Here is a 21,926-nt window from a genome sequence, read left to right as displayed (position 1 = left end):
TGCAAACCAACAATTCTTCACGAATAAGAATTAAGCCATTACAAGCTACGGCATGATTAGTCATAACAAAAAGAGATTGGAAACCACCCTTATTCGAAACACAAATAAATTCAATCCATGTATCAATCTAGTAGGTCAAAAAGTTATCAAATCGCGCATACGAATAATCAATTCAAAAATTCAAAGAATAGTAAAATAAAATGATAGAGCCATTTCCACCATATATCTATTTGCGAAAAAATCCCAATAATCTCGAGAAATACTCCTCGATATAATCACATGTAATAAACATCGATCACATACAAGTATTGAATTTTGATAAGTAAGCATCGTTGCTTTATAATCCACAAGATAATTGCATTAATTTGAAGGAATTTAAATTGGATTTTATTCTTCGAGTATAGATTTAGGCTTCTAAACAACAAGAAATTAGTGTTAGAGCTCGAATTGTTTCAAAAGAGGAGTGCCGTCTAGCCCTTTAGATCGATAGAATTTAGTGAACTCTTCTATAGTTGTCTTACGGTACTTTGGTGGATTGTCTTCGGACAACAACTCCTTTATCGGCTCATAAATCCTTAAACTCCCGGTATCTCTACCACAAAACATCCCCACGGATATTCTTGGACCCTTCTTGCTAGATAATACTCTATGTTCCACGCTTTTGTACTTGTCATTCGATATCAACTGAAATAACAACAATTAAATAATTTGAATAATAATAATATTCTTAATTAAGTAAAACTTATTTGAGAGTAATCATAAGAAGTAATAATATTGAAAAACCCGTGAAAATATATAATACACTATTGTATTTGATTAAAATATACTAACACTTTAGTTAATATATCCTATGAATTTTTCTTGTATTAGTATAAAATTTACATACAGATATTTTTCCTATCCAAAAATAATGATAACTAAGTATAATGGTAGTTTTTTATTCTATAAATATATATTGTAAAATTTCTAATATAATATTCAAATAATCATGTTATTATGAAATTAGGACATTGGTTCTTCTTTGAAGTCCATTTCACATTATTAGATTGTTCAAATAATGTCATTACTTTTTAGACGATTAGATTGTTCTTTGCAGACTTCGTGCTAATAAAATAAAACTTCGAACTATAATGTTCTACGCATTTCTAATAAAATTAAAATATGTATTATGTGTTTACTCTTAGAAAAATCAAATATAAACCTAATACGTTTATTTTGCCAAATTGAAAAAAAAAATGGTATAATGCCGAAGAATCAAATATAAACCTAATACGTTTATTTTCCCAGTTAAAAAAAAATATGGTATAAAGCCGATGAATCGCTACTTGTTATAACAAGACAACTATTTATAACAAAACATATAAGATGCCTTACTTGGAGAAGATCCCCAATGTTGATGACTAAGGCCCCTTTGATAGGGGCTACGTCGACCCATTGGTTTTGGTGCTTCACTTGGAGGCCTCCGAGGTTGTCTTGAAGGAGCAACGTAATAAAGCTATTATCAGAATGTCCCGATGTCCCTATAGTGAGATAGGGCTCGGGACATGGCGGGTAGTAATGGCCTACCATCGCCCGTGGCCATGCACATTCTATTTCTAGGAGGTGGTCCGGGCTCAACCCCAAAGCCTCGGACATTAACCTCAACAATTGTCTCGCAAATTCTATCACTCGGTTAGAGTATTCCCAAATTGCTTCCCTACAATATATGATGAACGATTTTGTTAAATGATTGTCTTACATAAAAATTTAAGATTGTAAGATGCGTTATTAAATTACATATTATCCAGTCAACCAATAGGTTTTAGTTATGTTGGAATAGTTAAATGTCCGTGTCATAGTCTTAATTTAACTTGAAAATTATGAGATCTGCCCTAAGGAAACAATGTAATAATTGCAAATTTTGCTACATAAGTATCCATGTGTCATGGTTGTCATTTCGATTTCTAAAATGTTATTTGGTCATGTTTGAGTTATGATGTATTGTATATTTAATTGAAAATAAATTTAAAATGTGTATCGAAGTATTTTAAAAACTATTATTCGTTAAGTATATTAGTATGGACGTCGTTTGGTAAAAAAATATATATATATGTTGGGATGGAAATGAGTGCAACTCCAATAAATCCTCGTACACATATCCAAATGGGCCAACCTCCCGAAGCGTAGTTATATCACAGTTATGACACCCACTTGTCGATGAAGTAAATGAAAGTATTTCAAAGCAATAAATGAGATGCTATTTGTTTACCCGGTTCGGATATAAACCATCCTACATCCGGGGGATACCAATCCAGGAGGTGTTCATTAATCAGTGCTGATTAATAACAAAACACTCAAACCTCCACCAACCCACGCTACAAATTAATTACCCTCCAAGGTTTCAGTTGTTACAAACTCGTACTAACAACCGTCATAGCTGGGCTGCACAGAGTTTGAATGCTCCCCTGATCAGAACTCCAGTCTTCCTCTGATCTCCAAGCTTCTCCAACAGAAATACCATGAAAATCACTTACTTAATGCATGGAGGTGGAAGGGAAGTTATTGAGAGGATAAGCACAATAATTATCTTACTACCCAATCTCTCTCAGATCACTCTATCCACTTCCCAAAACTCTAATACAATGAAACATACCACCACAGCAGCCATGAAATGACATGCATTAAATTCCCTTTGATCTAACCAAGGAATGATGTTGTATCAAATCAGTTCTGATCACAAGAAGACAAATTCGAAATGTCCAATTTGTCTTTGAGCAGCCACCAACGAGAGGGGACACAAGGGCTGCATGATTGGACTTAACCAGCAGGGCCAGAGTTGCTGTTTTTGAATGCCAACGACCACAGAAGCAAAAAGTGTTTTTGTCACTATGCCAAAAATAGATGTAGAGGAATTGAGATTATCTTAACAATATATATAAAATTATATGTAATATAAATATATATTTATATGTGATTAATATAATAAGACGTTAGAATGGATATAAATATATTTATTTAGGAGATTGATAGCAGTGGTAGATTATTAATTGGTCTCATTTTGACAACAAAATATATATATACATATTTGAGAGGAAAAATATTACTAGATTTATATAACGTGAAGGACAAAACAAAAGTAAAAGTTGTGTTTGGTTTGTATTTGTATGTTGTACTATATTTAAATAGTAGATAAATGTGAATTTAAAAAAAAAAAAAAAAATTCAGATAAAAGTATATATTTGGGTTTTTGTAATATATTAAGAAATAATAAAATTAGTTAAAATATGTAAGATGATTTTAATATTTTTGTCTTTTAAACTTTATGTATATGTCTAATAATATACTTGTATTTTATGTAAAAAATTAAACGGTTCTTTCAGTTAAAACAAATGGAATAATATATTTTTATAAAAAATTTATGAAAATTATAACAAAAAAAAAAAAATAAAATCTCAAAAGAACAGAGTCAATCACTGCCTTAAAAATGAATCGAAAAACATGTCTAATAAACTCACCTCAAAATTTCCGGCAACTCCTCCGGCAGGGGCGGATTTGGCGCCATATTCAAAAAAACGGTGTCTCTCCAATTAGCCGTGGGCGAGTTAAAGAGATCGAAATTGCAGTTATAGACGACTCTCTTGGACCATTCTCGGGTGTAAAACAACTTCTTGATCTCCTCTTCTTGCTCGTGGAACGACCGGATGGCTTTCAATGATCCGTCCAACGTGCTCTCGGGTATCCCATGATTGACCACTTGAAAAAATCCCCACGTCTCGGATGCATCACCGATCATTTTTACGATCTCGTCGTGATTCTTTTGGAGATCAATCACCGGAATACTTAGCCGCGCATTTGTGGGATGTGTTGAATCATCGATATTATAATATGGCGGATGGACGAAGATTTTTGGGATCTTGGCGATTTGATTGTCGACAAGCCCTTTCACGCCGGTTTTGGTGTCGTCGAAGGCTTGGAGCTCGGCTCTTCGATCGCATGCCGTCGGGGATGTTCGGGGCGGGCTTCGAGGAGTAAGGTAGTAGGAGGAAGCCATGGATGAGGTTGGAGAATAGGTTGGATATTTGTGGAGAAGATGATGAGTTTCTTTGGAATTTTGTGGTTGAATTTTGTAGATAATTTGTGAGAAAAAGGGTAGAAGACTTTGTGGACACATTTGTAGGACCCTCGGTTAGAGTGCTAATTAAAAATTTATAAACACCATATTAATTGCTTCAATTAACATATAAGATATTATAGATTATATATAAAATATAACATACAAACTATATTGATAAAATATTAATATGTATTATTCATTCTATTTTATATTTATATTGTAAATTTATATCTAATGTGTTGTCTAATACTCTTTTCTGTCCAAATCAAAAAAGTCATTTAGAATTTGATAATATATTAAAAAATAATAGTATTTTATTAGTTAACAAAAATGCTTAAAAATTTTTGATATTGTTTTGCTGACTATATTTATAAAATAATTGCATGTGTCGTAATGTTATAATTTAAGTCAAAGTTGTATCTGTGTATTATTATTTCTTTAAAATAGAAAATTGATACTTTTGAAGTGAGCTCACCGAAAATAGTAAAGAAATACTTTAAATTAAGACAAATGGAGTATATATTAGTGTCATTCAGAAAATGTCGAATTTAAATTATGCCTATACTTATTTAAGTATCTTTTTTTCAATTTTTATACCATACGATATCACAATTCTTTGTATAAAAATATATTGTATTAATATTTTATATAAAACATCGTCCAATAAATATTTAAACTGCTAACAAATTTACAAAACAAAAACACAAACACACGTCGTGTTCGGGTTTAGAGTTTCAGATCAAATTTTTTGTTCGAGTTGACAATTTCTTTGTTATCCTTATGGCTCAACTCGACACAAACACTGCTGAAAAACAAGAATGATCACCCTTACTTAGAAGTATTTGATTCAATCGACAAGACTATAGTTATGGTCTTGAATCTTGATTGGACTTACGAAATATAGACTATTAGTACATAAAAATAATGCACGCAGCAGCACAAATCAACCACTGTGTTTACTTTAGATTTTAATTTTAAATAAATTGAGTCGAAATAACTATTCGATAGTAATATAAATATATATTGGCATAATAGTAATATTTTGAATATAAAATTTAATTTAAATGTAATATAATAAATAAAAAATAAATATCTAATTTAATATTTTTGAAAAAAAATAAAATAAAATAATAAAAAACAATCAAATTTCACAGGTAAATACATCCACCGTAATACAAATAAATCATATAAACTCGCAACACGCATTTATTTATTTTTTTTATTTTTTATTTTTTTTTTAAATCTTTGAATATTAATTATTATATTTTTATAAAAATATAATATAAATTAACGAAAAATGACAAAATATTTCTATTAGTGTATAAAATATTATACAAATATAATACTGTAATATTTTTAATATTAAATAAAATGATCAAATCTTCACATAGAAAAAAATTAAGGAAATGCAAGCAACCAATAACTAGCATTAGAATGTAACTAAAGAAATTCGAAGATTGCCAATACTTACTAACAATTCATCATTCTGGAAATTACCATCCTAAAATTTTGCAGCACGCCAAAGCTGTAAACTCAATAGAACAAAGCAAAATAATGAATGTCATTGAATCGGTAAAATTTTGTGAATTCCAAAGCCAAAAGGCTAATACAACCACCGCACAAAAATGTCTCATAATAATAATCCAAATTGGTAGCAGATTAACTCACCCGTGACGGGAACTCATAGTTTGTTTTCGATTTTGGAGGAGACATCATTTTTGCTGATCTATTCGGCATTGTCCCCGAGTAAGGCCCAAGCTCTAACCAAAACATGAAATGTCTGTCAGTAGGTAACCATAGGTGTTTGGAAATTGTTATTCGAAATATTACAAGAAACCGATTTTAAATCAGGAGCAATTCTAACCTTATCAGTATCAATCATAGTTAACGCAGCAATTGCTTGATGCAGGAGCTGTGCGGGGAGTGCAAGAAGAATCATTTATGTCGAGCAGACGAGACAAATGAAGATGGTGAAATGGTTACCAGTAGTATTAAAGCTCCAAAAGAGCTCCCGACCACAAAAGGCAAACTTCCAAGCGCTTCATTATGATGGCTCCGAGTATTATATGTTTCATCTGAAACAATAAATTTTCCAAGCTATGTAATGAGCTAAAATGTTCTTACACACATTAGGCATCAAATAAAGGTGAACTAAGTACCCTCTCTTTTCTTCAACATGTGGCAGCTCGAAATGCTGAATTTTAGGATCTCCCGCAGGCCCACCATCAACACCGAGTTCATTGAACCTACAAGGCATTCAAGTACGTTTCATGAAAGAGTGTCTCGTAGCAAAGATCCGGGCTTGAAGGGAATGTTGTATGTTTGGTTAAATAAATATAGGAGATGCACGGAAAATGTTGGGTAAAATGTCAAGGATCTCTTAGGATAAATAATCATTAAAATACCGCATTAAACCTATGACATCCATTAAAAAGGAAAAAAATATCCGAACCAGCTAAAAAAATATAAACAAAATCATTGTGAAGATTGGAACATGCTTATTGATCATCGTCAACAAACAATAACTCAGAGTGATTTTTGTAAGGCCATGTTTATTTTCAAAACCTGAATTCACAGGTCAATGAAGATAAAATTATCATAGAACATCAGCTGTCTATTGTAGTTGCAGTGAAGTCAAATGTAGATAAAAATAAACCAACCAATCTTAAAATGTATAGTTAACTTAAATTATCAGATAACAATGGCAGAGGACAAAAGAACAGGGATCACATAATATATATATATATATAACTACATGTGAATGAAATGTATCAGTTAGTTGCCAAACAAGGTCCAATATACCCCTACTATGATGGAATTTTTACATTTATTGATTCTATTCTCAATTGATAACTTAATACAAAGTATTAATATATCAACACGGATATCATGCTGAAATTGTAAATATCAGCACGGCTGAAGTTAATCACGGCCGTTAATCTCATTTAGTATTACTTAATAGAAGGCTAAAAATGTAATTTTATCCATTTAATAATGAGATTCAGCAATGCTGAATTAAAGTATAATATCAGCACATGATCCTTAGCTTTAATATATACATATTAGGCCAACAGGTCCCATATACTAACACTAGCACTATCTAACAACCTGCAAATGGATTTCAAATTTCTGCAGACCATTCTTTGACAAAAGAAAAATGACTAATATGAGTACACATACCTCGATCATCAGAGATTTAAGATATAATGGTCGGGGCTTGTTCATTTCCACTCTTGGTTGCTTTGTAAGCATTATATCCTGTGGTATTTGAGGGGGTCTTGCCTCCATCGTTGCAAATTGCCCACCTCAGCCTAACATTAAAAGGAATTAACCGATTTAGCAACTGTGGAGCATAAAAGAGTGGTTTGAAAGGTTCATCAACTAATATACATATGAATGCGGTAATGTGACGAGAAGGAATCTTATGGCTCTCTATATTATATCAATCTCTTTTAAACATGACAAGTTGACAAGTGAGGTTAAGTTAAACTACTTCAAAAAATGAAAATTAAATTATCAAATGAGTTCCTCAAAATGGCTGGCATTGACAAGTGCATATGTAATAACTACACTCGCACAAACCAAGCAAGATCGTGTAGGTTCAGAACATTACCAGGATAGATTCTATGCTAGCAAGGTGGTGGATCCGAACGAATAATGGATGCCTTGGCATATCTCGCCTTTTCAATTTCCTTCTCAAGAAAATCAAGAGTCGTATCCGTTACATGATTCGGAACACACCCGCCATCCAACATCATCTTCAAAATCTTGTACGCATCTTTCAATCTACCGGCCTTACTGTGCACTTCAATCAGGGTGTTGTATGTGACCACATCAGGGTTTATTCCACAATCCTTCATCTGTTCAAACAGCTTGTTAGCGTCATCTATTCTACCCGCCTTTCCAAGAGCATTGATCAACGTATTATACATCACTATATCAAGATGCCCGCCTTCCCTAACAAGTTTTTCAAGAACAGAATTTGCAAGATCTGCTCGTCCCATCTTCCCCAAGCCTTGAATTATGACATTATAGGTGGCAATGTCGGCTAGGTTCAACGTTTCACCCATGGCACGGAGGACACCCCATGCCTCCTTGAAGTAACCTTTCTTTACAAATGAATTCATAATAGAATTGTAAGTGTAGCTGACCGGATCTGCTCTCATGTTGGTGAAAATTTCGAATAGCTTACACGCTAAACTCAGCTTCCCCTTGGATAGGAATATAGATAGATACGTATTCACCATATTGATATCAAAGGACTCTTCCCCATTCTCCGTGACTCGGATTCCTCTAGACATTGTGAAAGATGGCCAAGAATGAGAAGTCTCGGAGGTATAATGATTTGCCATCCAATCCATGTATGGAGAAGATGACCATTTATCACCTTCATCATCAAACTTCTCGGCATCTTCCGTATAAACATCACCACGGCCTTCCACGCCATGTGAATCACTAATATTCAAAATCTCAGCAACATCTCCTGTTGATGGAAACATTGGCATAAAGTCTCTTTTTCTGCTTTGTGGATTTCTCAGCAAAATTTCCATGGCAGATTTCCACTTAAGGATATTGGGGACCAAATTCCCAAATCTAACGTGTTTCATAAGCCGATCAGTCGCATCCCATTGACCTTGCCTGTAGAGTGCAATCAATACTGATGTTACCGTTACCAAATCAACAACAAATCCCCGCGCCTCCATCTCTTCCAATAACTCCAATGATTCCTCAACCCGATCCTCCAAAGAAAGACGATAAATAACAATGCTGTAAGTAATCGCATCGACAAAACTATTACCTTTCTTCTTTAAGTCTGAAAACATAGCAAGCGCTGCCTCGGGCCTTCCATTTTTATACAACCCATCAATGAGTATATTATACGTCCAGCATGAGGCCTTAACAGTATCATCATCAACCATTTTCTCGAACAAATTGCATGCTTCCATTAGCCTCCTTGACTTAAGCAAACCATTTAAGAGGGAGTTGTAAACAACTGTTTCCGCCCGTACACCATTATACTGCATTTCACTAAAGATTTTCATAGCATCATTGATTCTATAGGACTTACAACAACCCTGTACCAAAATTCGATACGTGAACGCATCAGGCTCGTGACCTGAGGAAACTTTCAGCTCCTCCCAGACAATGAGAGCATCTTTCACCTTCCCAAGCACACAAAGAACATGAATGAGACTGTTGTACGTGCACAAATCGGGATATAACAAACCACTCATTTCCTTCATCTCTTTGAACAAGCTTAAAGCAGTACTTAAATCACCCCAACATCCTAACGTGTGGATGCAGATATTATAGCCCCATCTATCATGTGGATAAAGCTTCGTTTCGCGCAGCTTATCAAAAACCTGTTTGAATTCTTCTTTCATTCCTGCCTTCTTCAGCCCAACAAGCAACTCGTTACAAGCTACAGCGTCAGGAATGGCCGCACTGTTTCTGACTGTGGAGGAAGATGACGAATCCAAAAGTTTGAGGAAAATCGACAAGGCTAAGGAAATCTGGTCCTTCCTCACAAGAGCAATAACAACAGGACTATACACATTAGGGCTTAGTTTGCTTGTACTAATCAAATCCCTCTCAACATAGTCCAGAATTTCTAGTGCAGAGTCAAATTTTCCAGACCTAATTAGCCCATCCAGAATCAGTTTCAAAGTCAATGAATCAAGCACCAATCCATCCCGCTTCATGGAGGTGATTAGGTCATAGATATCATCACAGTGAAGAATAGGTAAAGAACAGATGATTTTGAACATCTGCAAGTAGGTGCACACTGAGTGTTTGTAGTTAGGTCTGTTCGAGCACCACCTAAAGAAATCCAATTTCTTTGATGCATCGAGCAAGCCACGGCGGAGCACGCAGAGGACAATATCCTCAGACAAAGTGATTGAGTCTCCATCCTTGTCCAGGGAGTGTATCCCCGGCTTCGATAGTGCTTTGGCTATGGAGGCTACTATGAGAAGTTTGCGCAATTCGATTGCTCCTCTCGATGCAGCAATGCCATTAACTTTTCCCACAGTTGTAAACCTATATCTGGAGCAGAATAATGGACAAAATACAATGGATTGATGAAGGAGAGCTAGAGTTTTGCATCGCCCACCATGCATTACACCTTTTGTAGTTTCCACTCAACCAATAACTTCATTCAAAGTTAATAGGAGAAGCAAGAGCTCATGGAAAGCCAATTCCGGAAGAAAGAGTCGTCACCTACCCTCTGTACAAGATCCAGGTGATCCCATAAAAGACCAGAATATAATCAAAATTCAAATGTTGGCGTCCCAAATGACTGACATGCACATTAACAGATAACTAATTGAAGAATTCAATAATAACATTCTATAAGCAAGAAGTTCAAGCCATACCTGCAAGGAATTCCAATCCACATAAAAAGTCAATAAATTAATATAAATCACTAGACACAAACCAATCTTTTTACATAACAATCTTAAACAGTTTTGTTTTAACTTGAAATTTCTCAGATAGCAATGGCAGAGCAAAAAATGAGCGGGGAATACCAATCACAGAAAAAATAAAGTAACGAATAAACTTCAGGGATCACATTAGACAGCTAGAAATGAATACCGTCTATCAGTTACTTGCAAAACAATGTTCAAGACATGCTGCAGTATAGGCATTTTTACAAGTGTAATCAAAGTTTCCACCAAGTCCTTCATATAGGCTGCAGTTTCGGAGTGTTAAACTAGTTTGATAACAAGAAGCAAAGAACTTATTATATATTCATGTATGAAACGGAAGAAATTGCAGAATTATAACTTAGATTCCTTATTCCATATACATATACACTTTACACCACTACGGATTAGACAGAAGCTGAAAAACACTGGAACACTAAGACTCTGTTTATTACTTTTGGAATTTTTCGCACACAGTTAACTTCTAAAAAAATTTAAAATAAAAATAAATTTCATTCAATGCATTTTTTTCAACAAAACATCAAATCAAATAGTCTATTCCAAAAAATTTCTGAAGTTCCAAAACTTTCAAAATTTCCATCTAAACGAAGCCTAAAATAAAATGAAATTTCCAGCACCAATTTAATCGAGGAAGTCGAGCAGATTGGCGCCATGCATCAACTAAACACCTAACACATAAAATACCTACACGATTCCCGATTAATATTACCAGATAATACAATATATACATACACCACATACATATAAACCCAACAATTCCACACAAAACCATTATTCATATTAACATAAAAACACAACTTAGAACTAAAAACATTAAACAAACACACCCCAAGGCTATGTCCAAACTCAGTTTTTTATCAACCTCTTTTTCCTGTGCCGTACTATCATCGTCTCAATAAAAATACACATTTTCGGGACAAAACATTTCATCCAACTATTTAGCCTAAAAACAAAAAAAATCAGAAGCTACAAAATACAAAAAGAACACACAATAAATAATAATATAATGACAGATAATCTGTGGAGAAGTTCACATCCTAAGATAAATTTCTAGCTGCATAAAACACATCGAACAACAAATCCACAAAGAAAGAAACATTCACAACGGGGAAAAAAAAAACCCAAATCAACCAAAACAAGAACAAATAAATAAATGATACAGATCTGAGAATGCGAATATTCAAGAACAGAAGTATTACTCTAGTTAAGCTGAGAGAATAAGCACAGAGGGTAAAGCAGCCTTCCAAAGAACGAAATGAAGCCCATTTCCGCTCCTCTGGGTGGATTTTGAGGCGACGCGTTACAGAGATTCAAAGGAGGCCGCCGGGAAGAGAAATCCTATGGGTGCGTAGGGTTGTAGGTTTCAGGTCTGCTTGGTTTTCTACTGTGAACTAAATGTCTGCGCGAACCCGACCAAGCCTATAGTAAAATTTTCGACGGTGACGGGGAAGTTCAGATCTATGAGAAGAAGACGAAGATGGCCGCCGCCGCCGCCGCCGGAGAAAGGAAGACGCAGGCGAAGAACGCAGGCGACGAAGACGCCTACCCCGCCGGGCGCCGAGGGGTTTAAATATTATAAGAGTTATTTATGTATTTAATTTTTGAATTTGTAAGTGTGTTTGTTTTATTAAATTATTTAAATAAAAAATAATTATATAAAATATAGAGAGTTTTAATAAATTATTGTTTTTATTATAATTTAATTAATAATACTGGTGAATTATGAATATTAATTTTTGATGTTAATAAAAATATATTAATTTAAAATATAAAATATATATTATTAAAATAATTAGTATTTATTTAAATATTTAAAAATTATATGAAAATTATTTTATATAAAATAAAAAAAATTATAATATTTATTTATTTATAATTAATTTAAATAAATTAATTACATAAAAGATTTTACATTTTAAATATAAATAAAAATATTTGTTTATTTAAAATATAAAAATAATAATGGAGGAAGAATTATTTTTATTATTGTACAGTGATAGTCCCTTTGTCGTTCATTTTTAGTTCTTTTTGGTCCGAGATTAAAAACAATATTTTATCAAAAATTTAGGAAAAAAAAAATATTATTATTATTAGAGATATTTAAAAAATTTAATTAATAATTAAAAAATAAAGAGAGTAAATGTGATCAAAATTAGTCTCTCGCTCTTTTCCACTTAATTTGTATCTTTCTATCCCACGTACATAGTCTCTTTTTAATTTTTGAAATATAATTATACATTTTAATCATATTTTAAAATTTATAATTTTTAATTTTAATTAAATTATTTAGTCATTTTAATTTTAATCTATAGTTATTTTTATTTTATCATAATTATTTTTAGTAATATACTTTTTAATTATTTACTAATTACATAATACCTAAAACTTCGACCCCCAACTAAAGTGGACAAATTAATTGGAATAGAAAAAGAGTAACATTAATTATAAATAAATATGAAATGAAATAGTTAAAATATTAATTTATTTATATTTTTTCAAATATATTAATGAAATAAATTTTACAGTTAAAAAAAAAAAGTGGAAAAAAAATAAAGAATTGAATAATTATTTATTAGGATAAAAAAAAATCATGTTTTTGTTGTAATTAATTTAACATATACAATATGATTATATGTATATATATAGAGGTATTAGGACAATATCTCATGGGATCCTCTATCCCAAAAATAAATAATATCCCTCTATCCCCACACACATAATAATGTATATATATACACACAAGTATGTATATATATTATATACACATGGGATCATGTATATACATTATTGTGTGGGGATGGGGAGATAGTGTTTATTTTTTGGACAGAGGATCCTGTCTAAGACAATATTTATATATATTAATTATATATTTATTTTTATTATATCATATAAATACGAGTTTTGTACGGATCTGCCACTTGAAAAGTCTATCTTGCCCCTCATTTCGAAAATGACAATTTAGCCCTTAACCTACCCTTGTACTGGCTTGAAAAGACGTTTAATACGAGTTTTGTACGGACCTGCCACTTGAAAAGTCTATCTTGTCCCTCATTTCAAAAATGACAATTTAGTCCTTAACCTACCCTTGTACTGAAGACCGGAAGTCCTCAGATCGGGACGGCCTCAGGTCGGGAGTTCCTCAAGACGGGAAGTGGTCAGGTCCGGAAGTCCTCAGGTCGGGACGGCCTCAGGTCGGGAGTTCCTCAAGACGGGAAGTGGTCAGGTCGGGAAGTCCTCAAGACAGAAAGGGATTTCTTCAAAAGACAGACTTTTTTCTTAAACAGATCTGCATACCCTTCAGGAGCTATCATGTAGACTGTCTCATTAAGATCTCCATGCAGAAACATTATTAACATGTAATTGGAAGACTTTCCAACCTCGACTAAGGGCTAGAGATACAACACTATGGACTGTAACCATCTTAACAACCGGTGAAAAAGTTCCATGAAAGTAATATTTAAGGATTTAGATTTTTTATTTTCAAGCATCTTCAATCAACTTCAACAAAGCAAAGTCAGATTTGGGGATCACCACTTTAAATTTTCAGCATTTTAATTTTCCAATCAATTTCCTTTTATGTACCGTACAGTGTTTAGAGATTCCTAATCTCAGACGCTAAAAAATCAAATTTAAGGTGTTACGTACAAAAATAATAATAATAATAAAAATAATGGTAGCAGGGTCTTGAACGAAGGTAGGACCCGAAGTCGGGCAGAAAAGTAGAAAAATCTGCGCTCAGGTCGGGAAGTCCTCAGGTCGGGAGGACCTCAAGACGGAAAGTGGTCAGGTCGGGAGGTCCTCAAGACAGAAAGTGGTCAGGACGGGAAGTCCTTAGGTCGGGAAGTCCTCAGGTAGGGAGGTCCTCAAGACGGAAAGTGGTCAGGTCGGGAAGTCCTCAGGTCGGGATTTCGTCAAGACGGAAAGTGGTCAGGACGGGAAGTCCTTAGGTCGGGAGTTCCTCAAGACGGGAAGTGGTCAGGTCGGGAAGTCCTCAAGACAGAAAGTGGTCAGGTCCGCAAGTCCTCAGGTCGGGAGTTCCTCAAGACGGGAAGTGGTCAGGTCGGGAAGTCCTCAAGACAGAAAGTGGTCAGGACGGGAAGTCCTTAGGTCGGGAGTTCCTCAAGACGGGAAGTGGTCAGGACGGGAAGTCCTTAGGTCGGGAGTTCCTCAAGACGGGAAGTGGTCAGGTCGGGAAGTCCTCAAGACAGAAAGTGGTCAGGTCCGCAAGTCCTCAGGTCGGGACTTCCTCAAGACGGGAAGTTGTCAGGTCGGGAAGTCCTCAAGACGGAAAGTGGTCAGGTCCGGAACTCCTCAGGTCGGGAGTTCCTCAAGACGGGAAATGGTCAGGTCGGGAAGTCCTCAGGTCGGGATTAGGAAAATAAAGTCCTCAACATCTTCCCAATGGTTCCTGTTGATGTATTTTTTCAACAAAAATAAAGTAAAATTCAAAGATATAGAAAATATCCTTAAACTTGATTAATTAGTGCCTGAGATTAGGAATCTCTAAACACTGTATGGTACAGAAAATAAACTGGAAAATAAAAGACTGAAATTTAAAGTGGTGATCCCCAAATCTGACTTTGCTTTGTTGAAGTTGATTGAAGATGCCTTTTCTGACGGATTTGAATCCTTTAAATAGCCTTTCAGAGAAAACGGTTTGAACCGCCGTCTGGTCGGTTACAGCAACCGCTGTCAACCGACCACCAATTTCTCCTCTATTGACACGTATTACAACTTCCTTCAACCGTTCCCACCAGTCACAGAACTCAGAACTGCCTCTTACCCGACCTGCCTGTCCACTGCCAAATTTCTTTTGCCCGACTTCGTCCTTCGCCCGACCTGCTTCTTCGCCCGACCTCACGTGGGCCGACCTCCGCATCAGCCGCCCTCCGTCTTTGACCGAAGACCTCCGCGTCTGTCCGTACCTCTTCCTTGCCCGACCTTCCTCTTGACAGACCTCCGCGTTGCCCGACTTCGCATTCCATCCGATCTACGGTTTACCCGACTTGGGTACACCCTTTTTTTTTTAGACTCCGCCCGACCTTTCTTCCTTTTCCCGACCTTATTCTGCCCGACCTCCAGACCTTTTGGCTTTCATTCAGACCCTACCCAGAATCCTACTGCCACTTACTATTATTATTATTTTTTGTGCTTAACAGTTCCAAAGTTGGACAACACCATCTTCCTGCAGTTCCAACCCACCGTGTCCTTGAAGCAGAAGATTTCAATAACAGATTTATATTTTAGCAATGGCTGGAGGTTTGTTTAAATTCCGCTTCCGCTAACATATTTGATTATATGTTTATTTTCTAACACAAAAATCTTGTGTTTTATTTATTACGTAAAATTGTGTTAATGAAACACCCTTTTTCGATATTTAGTTTTAAATAAAGACCTAAATTATGCAAATTTTATACAAATAAAAAACGCAAAATATTTTAAATAATTTTTTTGAATAAAATACATAAATAAATAATTGATTAATCTTTCATTTTATAGAAATCTTGTTTAGAACTAAATATCAATTTTTGACAAATAGGGTGTTTCGTACAAAATTTAAAATAAATAAAACACGGCGTATTGCATGAACACAAGGGGTTTCACGCAATAAAGCATTTTTACTAAAACACATTGAGATGTTATATAATTTACTCTTTAAAACTTTTACTATTTAAATTCCAATTCAAAATCCAAACCCCCAAAAGCATAAAATATTATATACTATTTTCAGAATTTTTTAAAATTCCAAAACTTGCAAAATTCTATCTAAATAGTGTTTACTTTGAGTCATTCGATTCGATTCAATTCAAAAACAACAATGCACCACAACTTTGAATGAAACTAAATGTAATGTTCCGTAAACCAAGAACAAAGAAACACAAGGTCGAAAGGGCAAAAGATATCAAGACAGCCATTTCAAAATCAAACAAGTTCATAGTATCTATCTTCCAAGAGATTATGATAGTTCAGGATATCTTCACAATTGGTATTTTATTGGACATAAATAAAAAGACAACAAATCCAAATGCCCTGAATGGCCAGCCATCTGAGACAGCTAGAGTTACCTCTGGGCTCCATTTTAGTGTCCTCCATACTTCTGATAAAACAGAGTAAAGCAGAATGAGATATTGATCCACAGAGATATAATACGAACACAAATGTCAATCAATATAACTACCATTTATTTATTTCTCTAAAGACCTATGCAGGATTAAGTTTACCTAAAATTTCCACATGAAGGAAAGACATTAGCTATCAAAAAACTGATACATTTTCGAGTAAATGTATTCTCCATGGCAAGGATAGAGGACAACTACATCGTGCATTTCTAAGGGATTCTTCTTTCCCAACAGCATAATCTTAGGACATTAAGTTCGGCGTTGTCGAGAAGGAAAAGGAACAAGATAAATCAATCCTTTTGTAAGAGGGGCAAAGTTCCTCATTACTTGTATCTTTAGAAACTAACCCAATGCTATAAATATTATACTATGTTTCGCTAGCCAAGTTCAGCAATCCCACAAATAAAAACAATTGCTGGTCGAACTTGTAACTGATTCACCCATTGCTATTTGCTACTTTTAAATTCATATTTCACACCAAAGCAGACCGTGACTGTTCCATATTTCGTAGACCTCACTTTTGGCTACTAATGCAGACTAGCTCCCCCATGGTTGACACTCTATGGTTTCCATGTTGACATATGTCACAATTGCATTCACAGTACATAATACACATAAACTCACTAAGATTCTCTTAATACAGGTGGTTAAGATTTCACATGCATAAAATTGAACAAGAAAGAGACAGTTCCATAGATACAATAAAAATTAACTCCATACCATTATCAAAATATATAACACATTACCTAATGGTGATCATCATGACCCTCCCATGGATGCCTCCAGCCCTACAAGAAAGAAACTACCTTGAAAGATCTCTCAAAAAAGCTATTCAAATGTACTATACAAGTATATGAAACAGATATCATTGCTACAATACATAAGGCAATAATTCATTGTAACTCACCAACACCACAGGACCATCCTGCTTCGCACGGTAGAGAACCCAAAACCTGAAAAAAAATGTTAAGAATACAACTTAAAGGAAACTACTGTAATGAGTGGAAATTGGTAACAGGATGCTTAAAATGGTTTCAATCAAGGAAGAGAAACCTTAATTAAAGAAAGGGCACCATTTCCAGCGCATGTTTCAAGATATAGCAAGATCATGTACAACAAATTTTTATTAACCTAAAGGATACGAAAAAAATCACACGGATTGTCAGATAGAAAATAATTGACCTGTAAACTTAAGCCCTTTCAATTTTGTAGGATTGCAAATACTAATCTTCTAATTGCCATCTGATGCATAGTTTCTTCTATGAGAAAGAAATGGATCAACTCCACATTTATCAAAACTTAATGATTCTCTATACCGTGAAGGTTTCAAAGAAACCAAAAAACCTAGGAAAAATTAAGTAATAAACGATCATACAGAAATGATATTTTTAAGAACAAAACAACGGATTTCTGCACCCAAGAGGGCAAGAACAATGATCATATACCCAAATTGAAGTCTCATATAATTGATAAATGGACTACATTCACTGCCATCTTGATTCAGCCCAATTCCCTAAAAAAAGAACATTTCACGACGCGGAACAAAAATCCCCCCACAAAAAACGAAAAATTTTCAACTTAAAAGATTCGAACTACGAAAACAATAATTCACGAAGACGAGATTTTTCAGAAACTAGCAAACTAAAACGATACATCCAAACTAATCACATTAAAAAGTCATCAATGGAGTCTCTCTATTCTAATTCTAACCAATCTCATATGCGCATAAGAGTTTACCACATGACCGCGCAGAGGCCGTTGCCAGTGATTGTGTGCCAGCGCTTGGGCTGATGCAAGGTCACGCCCTTGTACGTGATGCCATGGCCGGATCCCCCTCCCATCTTCCTCCTTGTTACTCTTTCAACTGGCGAATCGATCCTAGGGTTCAACTGCTGGAAAAACAAAAACCACCTTCAAGGGCCGAAGTGGAAATATAACTATGTTCTGAAGTTTAGAGAAATAGTAATTAACTCCTTATTTACTACTTAATTATAGATCCAACCCCTATACTTTTGCTCTATTTGGGTCTTTTTTATATTGTAGATATATAGTGATAAAATGCCAACTTTATAATAGTTTTATGTAAAAAAAAAAACTGGCAAAAATCTATTGATATTATTAAGCACTAAAAATTGCAATGACCTTTTTGTAAAAAGTCTTTTGTATAAGTATGGAAGTTTTTGTCAAAAATAAATAAATAATATAATAACTTTTATGTTGATAAAAAAAAAAAGAAAATTTTTTATTTACACTAGATGTAGGTGAGGCACAGTTAAAGCCATCACTTTTGTTTTTTGTTTTTTTTTTTTGTTTTTTTGTTTTTTTTTATCTCTTTCAAATGAAGCTATTGTACATTTTCCCTTTTATCTTAAAAAAATATATATATATTTTACTCAGACACATGAGTTTACAAAGCTTTTTCTAATTGGCCATTGCAATTGCTCTAATAGCCTACTTATAGAAGGCTTGAATGTTAAAATTGAGGTCTTTCCTAAAAATAGTTCATATAATATTCTTTTTTTAAAAGTTTGATTCATACTTTGTATGGTTTGAACGATTCCATCAACTCATCTAACATAAGAGTTGACAGATCTCAAGATTCGTCAATAGTAGCCACCAAATGGTTGAATTTCGATTATATGTTCCGTAGAATCTTGATGACGACCATTTGATCAGTTATTGTATTTCTATAGAATCTCATTTGTGCTACCGTTGTGCCTGTTTTTTTGCAAAAAATCTTTCACAAATTTAGTTTCATTCATGATGGAAGGCTAAAAAATGTGTCTCGGGTACCTATAATTTAACTAATATTATATTGGCAAACCCTTTATTCTCATTTTTTAGTGTCGTCCAAACTTCTTTAGTTATGGTGGCTCACCTATTCTAGAGAAAATTGAATCATCTACTAATTGCTCGATGAATCACGATTTTAATGTTCTTTGTTTATATATTCATTTTCATTGGATTTTTTATATCGAATATTCAGGAATCATAAGACTCACTTTTAAACACTGGTATTTATGATCAAGTAACATGAGAGATATTGAGAATAACCATGAAAGAACATAAGAAAATAAATACTCAAACCCTCGAAGCTAATCCATGGGCGTTTCGAGATCTACAACAACGGAAAGTGGTCAGGTCCGGAAGTCCGCAGGTCGGGACGGCCTCAGGTCGGGAGTTCCTCAATACGGGAAGTGGTCAGGACGGGAAGTCCTTAGGTCGGGAAGTCCTCAGGTCGGGAGTTCCTCAAGACGGGAAGTTGTCAGGTCGGGAAGTCCTCAAGACAGAAAGTGGTCAGGACGGGAAGTCCTTAGGTCGGGAAGTCCTCAAGACAGAAAGTGGTCAGGACGGGAAGTCCTTAGGTCGGGAAGTCCTCAAGACGGAAAGTGGTCAGGACGGGAAGTCCTCAGGTCGGGAGGTCCTCAAGACGGAAAGTGGTCAGGTCGGGAAGTCAACAGGTCGGACTGACGGATGGTCAGCAGGTCGGACAGACAGGTCTGATGGTCAGCAGGTCGGATAAAGTAGGTCGGCTGGTCTAGCAATTGGTCTCTGGAACGGTCGGTCGGGCAAGTTGAGTTTGGGAACTGGTGGAAGCGTTTGGCGAGACGGTGCAAGGCACGTGTCAATAAAGGAGGAATTAGAGAAGGTAGATTAATGGCTAAATTGTCATTTTCGAAATGAGGGACTGGATTGACTTTTCAAGTGGCAGATCCGTACAATCTCGTCTTTTCAAGCCAGTACAAAAGATAGGTAAGGACTAAATTGTCATTTTCGAAATGAGGGGCAGGATAGACTTTTCAAGTGGCAGATCCGTACAAACTCGTATTTATATGATATAATATTAGATATGTAAAATTATATTGATAATAAAAAAATTTATATACTTTTCATTAATATGATTTTTAATATATGTATTTTTATATTCTTTTATAAAAAGTTAAAATATTATTTTTTACTATTACAATTTTTCATATATTATACTCTCTCCGTCCGCCAATAAAGAGTCATATTTACATATTGCGTCATTATACTTAATATTAAAAATATATAATTTTTTGTAAAATTTTTTTATATTAGTATTATAAGACATTAATGAAAGTATTTTTACAAATTTCCTTAATTTGTACTACGTTTTGATATAATAATTAATATTCAAATATCAACACGTAAAAAGTAAATAACTCCCTTGGAGCCGAACGGAGGTAGTATTAAAAAATACTTTAAATTTAAAAATACTAAATAAACAAATTATATATATGTTTAATTATAATTTAAAATTAATTTGAAAAAATACGTTGATTTGAATTTTTTGTTTAAATTTTATTTTAATTTAATATTTTATAAAAAAATATTATATTTTTATTAATTGTAATAAAAAAAAAATAATATTTAGTTTTAATTTGAAATATTATTACAACGAAGTGGTTATGGATATGATAGGACATATTAATGATGATGGATGTGGGCTATGGGTTATGGGCTTCTTGTCCCTTTTGTTGTTTTTTCTTACACTCCTGTTAAGCACAAAAAATAATAATAATAAATAATGGCAGTGGGATTCTGGACGGGTCTGGATATAAGTTAAATGACCCAGAAGTCGGGTGCAATCGGACAGATGCAAGGATCGGGAAGGAAGAAAGGTCGGGCGGAGTCTGAAAAAAGGTGTACCCAAGTCGGGTAAACCGTAGATCGGGTGAAAGACGAAGTCGGGCAGACGCGAAGGTTTGTCAAGAGAAAGGTCGGGCAAGGAAGAGGTACGGACAGATGCGGAGGTCTGTCCAGAGGACAGTCTGTCCTTCTAAAGAGATAAGGCAAATAGAGCCGGTCGGTTGGTCCGTGGTCGGGACCACATTTGGTTGGTCCATGGTCGGACCAATTAAAGTCGGTCAAAGACGGAGGGCGGCTGATGCGGAGGTCGGCCCAAATGATGTCGGGCGAAGAAGCAGGTCGGGCTAATGGCATTTCTGGGACGGTTTAAGGCGTGAGAGGTTTGGGGAGGTTGAAGGAAGTTGTAACACGTGTCAATTGAGGAGAATTTGATGGTCGGTTACAGCAACCGCTGTCAACCGACCAAACGGCGGTTCAAACCGTTTTCTTCAAAGGCTATTTAAGGATTCAGATTTTCTGAAAAGGCATCTTCAATCAACTTCAACAAAGCAAAGTCAGATTTGGGGATCACCACTTTAAATTTCAGTCTTTTATTTTCCAGTTTATTTTCTGTACCATACAGTGTTTAGAGATTCCTAATCTCAGGCACTAATTAAT

The 21,926-nt window shown here is 34.7% G+C and overlaps 3 protein-coding genes across 7 annotated transcripts in view; all 3 read right to left on the bottom strand.

Annotated features, from left to right (window-relative positions):
- Positions 1–18,579, bottom strand: part of LOC127266651 (NADH dehydrogenase [ubiquinone] 1 beta subcomplex subunit 2-like) — an 85,448-nt gene extending 66,869 nt beyond the window's left edge. The window contains exons 1-4 of one of the 2 annotated variants that reach the window (XM_051296991.1): positions 18,396–18,574; positions 17,566–17,611; positions 17,405–17,446; positions 16,427–16,636 (exon numbers count right to left, since the gene is read on the bottom strand). In XM_051296991.1, the coding sequence (XP_051152948.1) occupies positions 17,405–17,446; positions 17,566–17,611; positions 18,396–18,499 (192 nt within the window). In that variant the 5' untranslated portion in view covers positions 18,500–18,574 and the 3' untranslated portion in view covers positions 16,427–16,636. Of the gene's footprint in view, positions 1–16,426; positions 16,637–17,404; positions 17,447–17,565; positions 17,612–18,395 lie in introns of those variants that run through there. The other variant, XM_051296992.1, reaches the window with a different exon arrangement.
- Positions 192–4,119, bottom strand: LOC127266642 (1-aminocyclopropane-1-carboxylate oxidase homolog 1-like). Its single transcript, XM_051296979.1, has 3 exons — positions 3,495–4,119; positions 1,375–1,696; positions 192–684 (listed from the first exon to the last, which is right to left on the bottom strand). The coding sequence occupies exons 1-3, from the start codon at positions 4,028–4,030 to the stop codon at positions 436–438; spliced, it is 1,107 nt and encodes a 368-aa protein (XP_051152936.1). The 5' UTR covers positions 4,031–4,119; the 3' UTR covers positions 192–435.
- LOC127266639 (pentatricopeptide repeat-containing protein At4g01570) lies at positions 5,474–12,121 on the bottom strand. Of its 4 annotated transcripts, none has more exons than XM_051296969.1 (7): positions 11,739–12,121; positions 7,707–10,467; positions 7,274–7,404; positions 6,253–6,339; positions 5,958–6,168; positions 5,762–5,853; positions 5,474–5,618 (listed from the first exon to the last, which is right to left on the bottom strand). In XM_051296969.1, exon 2 carries the CDS (start codon positions 10,210–10,212, stop codon positions 7,723–7,725), a length of 2,490 nt encoding a protein of 829 aa, XP_051152926.1. In that variant the 5' UTR covers positions 10,213–10,467; positions 11,739–12,121; the 3' UTR covers positions 5,474–5,618; positions 5,762–5,853; positions 5,958–6,168; positions 6,253–6,339; positions 7,274–7,404; positions 7,707–7,722. The 4 variants fall into 4 exon arrangements, with proteins under 4 accessions (XP_051152926.1, XP_051152927.1, XP_051152924.1 ...); XM_051296970.1 differs by lacking the exon at positions 5,474–5,618 and having other exon boundaries at positions 5,626–5,853; positions 5,958–6,005; positions 6,077–6,168; XM_051296967.1 differs by lacking the exon at positions 5,474–5,618 and having other exon boundaries at positions 5,626–5,853.
- Positions 18,580–21,926: the final 3,347 nt, after the last annotated feature.

This window comes from Andrographis paniculata, unplaced genomic scaffold (genome assembly GCF_009805555.1).
Source record: "Andrographis paniculata isolate CXL003 unplaced genomic scaffold, ASM980555v1 Contig76END, whole genome shotgun sequence".
Lineage (NCBI taxonomy): Eukaryota > Viridiplantae > Streptophyta > Magnoliopsida > Lamiales > Acanthaceae > Andrographis > Andrographis paniculata.
This window is presented reverse-complemented; position numbering and strand designations above follow the sequence as displayed.